This window comes from Hyaena hyaena, unplaced genomic scaffold, assembly GCF_003009895.1.
Source record: "Hyaena hyaena isolate Hyena2069 unplaced genomic scaffold, ASM300989v1 scaffold_21, whole genome shotgun sequence".
Classification (NCBI taxonomy): domain Eukaryota; kingdom Metazoa; phylum Chordata; class Mammalia; order Carnivora; family Hyaenidae; genus Hyaena; species Hyaena hyaena.
This window is the reverse complement of record NW_024080653.1, coordinates 326,017-337,071: the sequence shown is the minus strand read 5'-3', so window position 1 is coordinate 337,071 and position 11,055 is coordinate 326,017. Positions and strand designations below refer to the sequence as shown.

The window sequence follows — 11,055 nt, the reverse complement described above, 5'->3', positions numbered from 1 at the left end:
CGCGAGCAGCGAGGATCCCCCTGCGCGGAGCGCCGGGCCGTCTCCAGGATCATGTCCGCTGGCTGGTTGCTCTTTCCAGCCATGGCTCCGCGTTGCTGGCTCTGGTGGCACTGGTCGGCGTGGCGTCGGACCCGGCCGCCTCCCTCCGGGAGCACCCCGAGTAGGAAGAGGGCACCTGTAGGGCTGGATGGCAGCGCGGGGAGGCCTGCGAGCGCCAAGTGTGGGGTCGGCGGAGCTGGGGCAGGGCTGGGGAGGGGTGAGAGGGGACTGTGGCGAGACCGGAGAGACCCACTCATGCGGACGAGATTGGCGTGGGGTACGGGGGCAGGCAGGGGCCTGTGCGGTGAGATGTTAGCCCACAGACGCGAGACGGGGAGACCGTGAGGTGCACAGGTGTGAGAAGGGGTGAGTGGGGGTTCTGTGAAGGTCTGTGGGCCGAGAGGGGAGTCTAAAGTGAAAGAGGGTCTATAGGAATGACAGGGGTCTATATGGAGAATATAATATTCTATGGAGAGACAGTGGGTAGAAGAGGCACAGTCAGGCGTTGTGGGGGGTCCCCGCCAGCAAGACAGGGATGATATGGAGTCCGTTGGAAGGATGTGGTATTCTAGCTACTGGCTGGGGAGCCCTGTAAGAAAAATGAAGTAAGTACTGTGCAGGGCAGCTTCAGGAGTGATGGGGGGTGTTGAGGAGGCATTGTAAACTCACAGGTGAGATGTGGGGCTCTGGGTGAAGACCCAGCCTTTGGGGGTTCAGATGAAGTAAGGGATCCTGCCAACGCCAAAGCTCGGAGGAAAGAGAGGAGGAGGGAGCAAGTGGGCATGAAGCTTGGAAGGCTCCAGCTTCTGTCTGACACCGATGTTGGTTTGGGAAGTGGGGAGCCAGTGTTGATCTGACCTTCCGTCCCTTTCCCTCTCCCTCCCACAAAGGCTTCCGGCAGCGGTTCTCCACACAGGAGCAGCCCCCCCAGATCTGTGTGGTGGGCAGTGGCCCAGCTGGCTTCTATACCGCCCAGTACCTGCTAAAGGTAAGCCACGGCTTCCTGGCTCCCTCTCCCATGGTTCACCTGCGGCTCCAATCCTGAGGGCAAGCACCACCCTTGTGAGTTTTAAAAGCACTCCTGGGGCACCTGGGTGGCTCCGTCGGTTAAGCGTCCGACTTCAGCTCAGGTCGTGATCTCACCGTTCATGGGTTCAAGCCCCGTGTTGGGCTCTGTGCTGACAGCTCAGAGCCTGGAGCCTGCTTCATATTCTGTGTCTCCCTCTCTCTCTGACCCTCCCCTTCTCACGCTGCCTCTCTCTCTCAAAAATAAATAAATTTTAAAAAACATTTAAGGGGCGCCTGGGTGGCTTAGTCGGTTAAGCCTCCGACTTTCACTTAGGTCATGATCTCGCGGTTCGTGGGTTTGAGCCCCGCGTCGGGCTCTGTGCTGACTGCCAGCTCACAGCCTGGAGCCTATTTCAGAGTCTGTATCTCCCTCTCTCTGACCCTCCCCTGCTCACGCTGTCTATCTCTCTCTCTCTCTCTCTCCTAGAAATAAACAAAAACAAAAAACCAACCATTTAAAAAATTAAAACAAAAAAAGCACTCCTGGATCCCTGATGGGAAAGGGGCTCCCAGTCCATCTAGACTGGACACTTTCTATGCGCTTTGTCACCTCTGCCTGGGGCTCCGCAGTCTAGGTCCTCAACGATGGGAGAAGTGTGTTTGCCTCATGGGCGGTGGTCAGTGGCAGGTGGTCTGGGACGCCTCTGTGGCCAAACCCATCAGGGAGTTTGTGTGGACCATCAGGATGACTTTATCCTGCCCCTCCTCTTCTCTTCTTTCTTTCTGTCCTCTGTCCTCAACATCCTACCTCTTGAGGCTTACCCCCCCTTCTCAGAGTTTTCTGTCCTTATAAGCACTTTGTCATGCTCCAGCCCTCCCCATGCTATGCTGTTCTTTCAGGCTGCCCTCCATCTCCCGTCCCCCCAACCCCAAGGCCAGAGTCTCAAGGCTTACAGTGTTGGCCTTGGTGGGCAGGGCCCCAAGGCTGCTGGTTACCCTTGAGGCGTGGGCAGATATTGGTGGGAGGGAGGAGGGATGGAGACCTAGGCTAAGACATGAGACAGTGGCCTCACTTTGGAGGGACTTGGGGTATCTATGGAGAGACAGGAGAAAGCATGAATATATTAATTAATACACACATATCTGCAGAATCTTAAAGGTAGGGTAACCAGTCTTCTGAGTTTGCCTAGGACGTGGAGCTTTCAATATTAAAACTTGGGAGACTGGGGCACCGGGGCAGCTCAGTTGGTTAAGCATCCAATTTTGGCTCAGGTCATGAGCTCACGGTTTGTGGGTTCGAGCCCTGTGCCGGGCCTTGTGCTGACAGCTCAGAGCCTGGAGCCTGCTTCAGATTCTGTGTCTCCCTCTTTCTCTCTGCTCCTCTCCCACTCACGCTCTGTCTCTCTCTCAAAAATAAACATTAAAAAATTATTTTAAACTGGGGGGGATCTTGGAGGGAGCAGTGTGAGTTGGACACCCTGTTGAAAAGTGACCTAAACACACCTTCCAAGCAACACAGGGGAAAGAGCTAATTACTGTGATGTGACCAGCATGAGCTGAGTGAGATGCAGTCAGTCAGAAAGTGTTTCTTGGAGAAGGTGCATTTGAGCTTCATCGAAGGAGGCCATAGGCTCTGCCGTGTGTGGAGGGGTCATGCATGGGCGTCCCGCCTGACCCTGGGATGGAGACCAGGGATCCCACAGGGTCGGGGGAGATCCGGGAGGGCTTTGCGTGAGGTGCACTTGCTAGCTGAGCCTGAAATTTGGGGAGCAGGGAGAGTGGGCCTTCAGGCGGGCTTCTCAGTGCCCCCAGTGTGAGCAGTGGCTCTGGCCTGCACTCAGCCGGCACGCACTCTCACGTGCTGGGGGATGGACACAGAAGCCAGTTACAAGCCAGTCCCTGCCCCCGGGGAGTTCCGGGCTACTGGCTCCGCTCTCCAGACAGGAACAGGGCACAACACATTTGGGGCAGTGGCACTTAGCTGAACCAGACACCGTACAGCATCTCATCTCCCCATGACAACTTTTGAAGCAGGTGCCCTGACTCTTCCTTCACAGGTAAGGACACTGACGCTGAGTGACACCGCCCAGGGTCCCACCTGGACAGGGAAGGTGCTAGGATCTCAGAGCAGGCTGCTGGATGGCAGGGGTGCTCTTTTTTTTTTTTTTTAATAAAAAAAAAGTATTTTTTATTTTTTTAAGTTTATTATTTATTTTTGAGGGAGAGATAGAGAACAAGCAGGGGAGGGGCAGAGAGAAAGGGAGACAGAATCCCAAGCAGGCTCTGCACTGTCAGCATGGAGCCTGATATGGGGCTTGAACGCACAAACTGTGAGATCATGACCTGAGCTGAAATCAAGAGTCAAATGCTTAACCAACCGAACCACCTAAGCCCCCCTAAAAAGATGTATTTTAATTGAAGTTAATAGTTGATTATAGTTGTATCTAGTTGAAGTTGTGTCTAGTTGATACACACTGTTGCATTAATTTCAGGCATTCAACATAGTGATTCTCCCGGTCTATATGTATTTTCTTTTATTTATTATTATGTTTTTATTATTATGTTTTTAAATGTTTATTTATTTTTGAGAGAGAGACAGAGCATGAGCAGGGGAGGGGCAGAGAGAGAGGGAAACAGAATCCAAAGCAGGTTCTAGGCTCTGAGCTGTCAGCACAGAGCCTGATGCGGGGCTCAAATCCACAAGCTGTAAGATTGTGACCTGAGCCAAAGTTGGATGCTTAACTGACTGAGCCACCCAGGCGCCCCCAGAATCAACATAATGAGACACCACCACCATCACCCCCAAGGGGATTCAGAAGCCCTCTGCTGTGGGTATTTGGCTTCACTGAAAGGCTTTAGGCAAGCACCCCGTTTGGGACAGGAAACTCTCTCTGCCTGTAGGGCAGACAGCAGAGCGGGGAGGCAGGGCCAGGTGGCCGGGAGGGCAGTGGAGAGCTGCCGAGGTAGCAGCAGGGCGCAGGAGGGGAGGATGGCTGACCGGACTGGGCAGGGTTGAGGGGAGTTGGGGAGGAGCCCCAGGTTCTGGCTTGGGCTCTGACTGGATGGGGTAGGAGGGAACAGAGGAGCAGAAGGGGAGAGTTTTGGGAGAACGGGGAGTTGACTTCCATCTGGATGGGTCTGAGGCATCTGCAGTGTCGCCCAGGGTGTCAGGTTTGGAGGGGAGAGTCCGGGCAGGGGAGAGAGAGGAATGCCAGCAGGTCCATGGGAATCTGAGGTCATAGGAGGGAGTAGATGCAACTTCCCCAGGGAACGTGTGTCTGGGGGAGGGGAGGAGTCCCACATTGGAAGAACATCAGAGAATGTTTTCATTGGGAGTTGGGTGGGGGCAGGGGCAGAAGAAGCCAGAGAAAGAACAGCCAGAGGGAGAGGGGGGAGCTGAGTTAGAGAAGAGAGAGTTCTCTGAAGACAAGGTCGGCCATGAGAGACCTCAGTAAACACGCCAGCAGGTCTAGCATTGCGCAGCTGGCCTTGGGCAGGGCGGTGTGACTGGAAGGCAAGGCCCCATAAGCAGAAAAGAAGGGAAGATAAAGATGAAAAGCCAGGTTGTGCACGGTACAGACCGCCAGGCTGAGAAGCCAGGGAAGGTTTGCGGCCAAGGTGGGGACGTGCAGCAGTAATGGTAAAGGGCAGCTTTTTTTCCCCTGAATGTTTATTTATTTATTCTTAAGAGCAAGAGAACGCAAGTGGAAGAGGGGAAGAGAGAGAGAGGGAAACACAGAATCTGAAGCAGGCTCCAGGCTCTGAGCTGTCAGCACAGAGCCTGACGTGGGGCTCGAACCCACAAAACTGTGAGTCAGATCCTGACTTGAGCCAGAGTTGGACATGTAACCAACCGAGCCACCCAGACGCCCTCAAAGGACGGCTTTTTGATTGAACACTCACAGTGGGTCAACTGCTGGGCTAAGGGCTTCAGGCCTCACTCATTTGATCACGAGCATCACCCAGAAGAGCTGCTCCATCCTATGAGAAGTTAAGGAACGTTCCCTGTGGCACAGAGCCAGACAGTGGAGGGGCTGGGGTTTGTCCCTGCGGTGTGGGGACAGCATCAGTGGGGCCTGAAGGAGGTGGTTCGGGCGCTGCCTATGGCTGAGCTGGATGGCGACAGTAGGAGGCACGTGTAGCCGTGCGCTGAAGACAAAGTTCTCAGACGCTTAGACTGAGCGGACGTGCCGGGCTGTCTCTGCCAGCCAAGCAGCAGCAGCCGCAAACTGCACATGGTCTTTCTTTCACGTTCGCCAGGTAGAAACACCCAAGAATGTTAAAGCATGGGAGGAGAACACAGGGAGCCTCCAGACCCAGACCCCACACACACCTGCTGTTTACACGAACGCATGCAGGGAAGATGCGCAGTTTCAAGGACTGCTAGGCAGTAACAGTGGGTCTGCGCCCTAACTGGCTCCTGGCAGATCATGGGGCTCTGTTCTCATAGAGCTAGCGCGCGCGACAGCCTCGAGACCCGAACATCACTGACATCTCAGCGATTACACCATTCACTTTCCCTGGTTCTCTAAAAATAACTCCCCAAGGGGGCGCCTGGGTGGCTCAGTTGGTTAAGCGTCCGACTTCGGCTCAGGTCAGAGCTCATGGTTCATGGGTTCGAGCCCCGCATCAGGCTCTGTGCTGACAGCTCAGAGCCTGGAGCCTGTTTCAGATTCTGTGTCTTCCTCTCTCTCTGCCCCTCCCCTGCTCATGCTCTGTCTCTCTCTGTCTCAAAAATAAATAAACTATAAAAAAAATTAAAAATAACTCCCCAGGCACAGGCGGGCAGGTGGGTGGTGGGCGGCCTGGACTTGGGTGCCGGCAGTGGAGTGGAGGGCAAGAGGGGATTTGGACAGAGGTGAGGAGGTGAGTGTGAGCCTTTGTAGGGGTGAGGGCGCCTGGCGGGCGGGAGCTCATTTGGCTTGGGTCCCATTGAATCGGGAGCATCACACGGGGGTGCGAGGCAGGGCGCTGTCGTCTGTGGGTGCCCCACCCTCTTGACTCCACACCCTCTGTGGCCCAGCGTCTCCCACCGTCCTGACCTTCTGGATGCTTCCCAACAACCCCAGGAGGGGGCTGTTCCCTGTCCCAGTTTGCAGAGGAAGAATCTGGCACCCAGGCAGATCTCAGGACCAGCCAGGGCCGTGTGGCTGGCTGGTGGCAGAGCCAGACCTGACCCGTCTGCCCAACCACAGCCCTTTGCCTTCTCTGTGGCCCCCAAAGGTGCTCCGGAGGGCAGGCCACGTGGGAGCACTGTATGAGTGAGCTCATGGGCCCCTTTTCCAACGGGATGATTGTCAGAGCTAAGGCGGCTATGGAGTTCAAAGAGTAGTTCTGCAGCTCACCAGACTGGCTGGGCATTTCTAGAAGTGTGGGAGGGTTCTAAGGCAGGGCTGCGTGTCATGCCTGACCCAAGTGGATGGAGCAGCTTTCCAGGTACAGCTCCAGCGGCGGGAGAGCTGCCTCCTCCCTCCTCTCGCAATGGGCTGGCAGTCCTGAGGCCTGACCTCAGCCGCCTGTGCCACCGTGCTGCCCCCTTCCGCTTGTCTGGGTCTCCAGGCAGCTGGGGAGTCGGGGTCCCCGCTTTCTCCTTGTGTCCTCCCGCCGCTGCGCTGGGCTTTCCTGCCCCGTCGGGGAAGAGAGGAGCCCTAGGGCCCAGCCTCTCCCTCAGCCCCACCGACTGCGGCCCTCTCCCCAGCACCACCCCCGGGCCCACGTGGACATCTACGAGAAGCAGCCCGTGCCCTTCGGCCTGGTGCGCTTTGGCGTGGCGCCCGACCACCCCGAGGTGAAGGTGCGTCTCTCTGGGCCCCGAGGAGGGGGTGCGGAGACTTTGGTTAAGGTGGGGAGGGAAAGGGGGGCTCCCTGGCTGCACGGAATGACCCCGGGTCCTCTGTGTGGATGCCACGCGGGTTCCCGCCTGGTGACCTTGTGAGGCGAGGGTGGCTCAGGCGTGGTTGCTGAAGTGCCCGGCCCCTAACCCCTCCCCCTCTGGGGCCTGGCAGAATGTCATCAACACCTTTACCCAGACGGCTCGCTCGGCCCGATGTGCCTTCCGCGGCAATGTGGTGGTGGGCAGGGACGTGGCCGTGCCCGAGCTCCAGGCGGCGTACCATGCGGTGGTGCTGGTGAGTGCCCGGGGGGCGGGGCGGCCGGGGCCCTGGGGCAGGCGGCCACCCGCTGAGGGATGGAAAGTGGTAGGGTGAGGCCCAGGCCACTGGGCAGGGCTGGGGTGGCAGCTGGGGAGGAGGAGCTGGAAGGAGGCCTGCCGGCGTCTGTCCGGCCCCTCAGCTGGTGCCAAGCGCTCCGGGTCTCTCCTCAGAGCTACGGGGCGGAGGACCACCGGGCCCTGGAAGTTCCCGGGGAGGAGCTGCCTGGTGTGTTCTCAGCCCGGGCCTTCGTGGGCTGGTACAACGGGCTCCCTGAGAACCGGGAGGTGAGTTTGGGAAGCACCCCTGCTACTTACTCCCCCGCACCCCTCAGCCAGGGCCGGGGGCAGCTCTTGGATGCTGCAGCGGGGGGACAAGGGAGCCACTGTCCCGAACTGGGAGGTTCCCTGTGAGACGAGAGTGAGGCATCAGGCTGCCTGAGGGGGTAGGTCAGCCGGGGGAGGCCTCTGGGAGAAGGTAGGGCTGGGTAGGAGAGGGGGGCTTCCACTGGGGCTCAGGTGGGGTGGGCTTTCCGAGCGTGGGGAAGCCTGGGGGCTCGGCTGGGGGTTGGGCATGAGCCTGACTGGGGCCGAGGCTAGGGGAACCCTACCTGGACCTCCCCCTACCAGCTGGCGCCAGACCTGAGCTGTGACACGGCCGTGATTCTCGGGCAAGGGAATGTGGCTCTGGATGTGGCCCGGATCCTGCTGACCCCACCTGAGCACCTGGAGGTGAGTAGCTAGGTCAGGGGCTGGGGGGGGTGGGGAGGGGGGTGTGTGCTGGGGGCACACTGAGGAAAGGATGCCACTGCCTGCAGGGTTCAGGCCTCGCCCTCCAAGCTGAGCTCAGTGCCTCTGTTTCCCTTCTAAAAAGGAAGCCCCTGAGCTTTGCCACATACCGTTTCTGCCTTCACTTTCTGCACTCCGGCTACATGGGCCTTAAAAAAAATAACTATTCGGTGTGCACATCACCGCCCTCCCCCTCACCAGTTAACCTTGTTCATCTTTTAGTTCTTGGCTGTGTCCCTTCCTCCAGGAAGCCCTCCAGTACTGCCTTATTAGGTCAGTCTCCCTACAATACCTTCTCTCTCTACCAGATCAGAAGCTTGTGAGGGCCAGCACCATGTCTCTTTTGCTTACCATTGACACCCCACCCCCAGACCCCTTGCCTAGTGCCTGGCACCTGCAAAACACTGAGTGAACACTTGTTGAATGAAAGAGCAGGAGCCCGGTTCGCGGCTAGTTGGAGCCGTTTGCAGAATTGGAGGCCGTGCTCCATCTGGCCACCAGGCGGGGCAGTGGTGCAATGTCAGGCTGCCCAGCTTCTCCCCACTGAGGGTAGGGAACCCACCAAATGAAAAGGCCCTTGGCCGGGTCAGTGCGATGACTTAAAGCCCTCCTTTTGTGCCAGAAAACGGACATCACAGAGGCTGCCCTGGGGGTTCTGAGGCAGAGTCGGGTGAAGACGGTGTGGATAGTGGGCCGACGCGGACCCCTGCAAGTGGCCTTCACCATTAAGGTGCTGGGGCCAGAGGGAGAGGGGTCAGGGTCCCAAATAGATGGTCTGCCCTTGGGAGGTGTGGCGGGACTGAGCCCCCGAGAATGGCTGCTGCCTCTGGTGGAAGAGGGGGAGCCCAGCAGGGCCCCGGGGCCTAGTGCCTTCTGTGGGGGGCGGTGGTGGTGTCCTCCTGTGGTCTGGTCTCTGGGGCGGGCTCCGGAGTGGACGGTGCTCTGGGCCTGAACCCCTCCCCTACCCCCCATCCCCAAGGAGCTTCGGGAGATGATTCAGTTACCAGGAACCCGGCCCATTTTGGATCCTGCAGATTTCTTGGGCCTCGAGGACAGAATCAAGGGTGAGGGGCCCTGACCTGGCCCCCCAGCTCTCTAAGGAGGGGATGGTCTAGGTCAGAGAGGGGTCAGGGGAGAGCACTGGGGGCGAGGGCTGTAACCCAGAGACAGGCCTGAGATGTTGTCATTGCTGACAGAGGTCCCCCGCCCGAGGAAGCGGCTGACAGAACTGCTGCTCCGAACAGCCACGGAGAAGCCAGGGGCGGAGGAGGCAGCCCGCCAGGCCTTGGCCTCCCGCGCCTGGGGCCTCCGCTTTTTCCGAAGCCCCCAGCAGGTGCTGCCCTCCCCAGATGGGCGACGGGCGGCAGGCATCCGCCTGGCAGTCACCAGACTGGAGGTGAGTCTTGTGTTACCCAAAGACACCCCCTTCTCAAATCTCCCCACCCCGGCCCGGTTTTACCCACGCTCTCCTCAACAGGGTGTCGGTGAGGCCGCCCGGGCAGTGCCCACTGGGGAAATGGAAGACCTCCCTTGTGGGCTGGTACTGAGCAGCGTTGGGTATAAGAGCCGTCCCATTGACCCCAGTGTGCCCTTTGATGCCAAACTTGGAGTCATCCCCAATGTGGAAGGCCGGGTCGTCGATATGCCAGGTGAGAGGATGCCGGAAGTCTGGGCACCAGACTGTGGTGGGGGTTGGAGGGACCGGTGTCTCGTGGGGCCTTTCATTCATTCACCCGGCCAGTGACATGCATTAAAAAACTGCGCTGAGCCAGGACCCCGGCCCGGGGCCCTGTCCTGGGAGCCAGCCACCCTCCTCCTGGCTCTAGCTAGGAGGGACGTTCTCAGTCTAGCCCACATGCCCGCATATGCCTGGTGATCTAGTCATTCACCTGACTGCGGCCTGCTCTGGGCGAGGCCCCTGTGCTCGGTGCTGGGACTAGAGACGAAACCACAGCCCCTCTCCTAAGGGACCCTCCAGTCTGATTAAATAACCATTCATTCATTCTGCTCGTATTTAGAAGGGCCGGCTCAGACCGGAGGCGGCCAAGACCCATCTCCTACCCTCCGGGAGCTCCTGGTCAACCAGGAGACTGAAATGGAAGGGGTGGGGTGATTTAAGCAGGTCGAGGAGAGTGCAGGGCTGTGGGCCAGGACTCGGGGTGTGCACACGTGTGTACCACAGGTGTGTGCCCTGGGGGCTTAGACTCGCCGGAAGTATCCAGCTACCTCCCCTTTCCTGACCCTTTGTTGTGCTCTGCCAGGCCTCTACTGCAGCGGCTGGGTGAAGCGGGGGCCCACGGGCGTCATCGCCACTACCATGACCGACAGCTTCCTCACCGGCCAGATGCTGCTGCAGGACCTGAAGGCCGGGCTGCTGCCATCTGGTCCCAGGCCCGGCTATGCAGCCATCGAGGCCCTGCTCAGCAGCCGAGGTCTGGGCCCCGTGCGAGCTCTTGGGAGGCGTGGGGGGCAGCCCTGGGCCTTTCCACTGCTTGGGAGGGGTGTTCCGGGCTGGCCGTGGAGCTGGAGGAGGAGATGGAGGCACTGACTTCTCTTCCCTGCGCCTCAGGGGTCCGGCCGGTCTCGTTCTCGGACTGGGAGAAGCTGGATGCCGAGGAAGTGTCCCGGGGCAAGGATGCTGGGAAGCCCAGGGAGAAATTGCTGGATCCTCAGGAGATGCTGGGGCTGCTGGGGCGCTGAGCCTAGATCCCGGCGTGGCAGGGACAGAAGGCACGCTGTGCGGGGGAGAGGGGCCTGGGTCAGCCAGGGGGACTCTGCGCCACAGCTGTGCCGCCTGCCCGGCCTGGCGCGGGGCCTTGGCTGCCTCTTTTCCGGGGCCCTCTGAGCACTTTCTCCTGGCAGAAGGTCGCCCTTGCCAGAGCTAACCTTAGTTAGGGATGGGTGGAGGCGCAAGCTCACTTTCCTCCCTCCCACCTCTTTCCCGCCAGACTGTGGAGGGTCACCAGGTCAGGAATATACTGGAAATAAAACAGCTGTGATGGAGGGCCAGTGGTTGATGTGCAACTTCTTTTGGGGCCCGGGGTCACCTTCCAGCCACGGCTCCCCTCCTG

The 11,055-nt window shown here is 59.0% G+C and overlaps 1 protein-coding gene across 1 annotated transcript; it reads left to right on the top strand.

The window, feature by feature from the left end:
* Positions 1 to 10,989, top strand: FDXR (ferredoxin reductase). Its single transcript, XM_039226619.1, has 12 exons — positions 1 to 160; positions 930 to 1,027; positions 6,746 to 6,841; positions 7,053 to 7,175; positions 7,370 to 7,483; positions 7,826 to 7,927; positions 8,607 to 8,714; positions 8,964 to 9,048; positions 9,181 to 9,380; positions 9,462 to 9,633; positions 10,246 to 10,416; positions 10,554 to 10,989. Exons 1-12 carry the CDS (start codon positions 52 to 54, stop codon positions 10,682 to 10,684), a joined length of 1,509 nt encoding a protein of 502 aa, XP_039082550.1. The 5' UTR covers positions 1 to 51; the 3' UTR covers positions 10,685 to 10,989.
* The last annotated feature ends 66 nt before the right edge of the window (positions 10,990 to 11,055 follow it).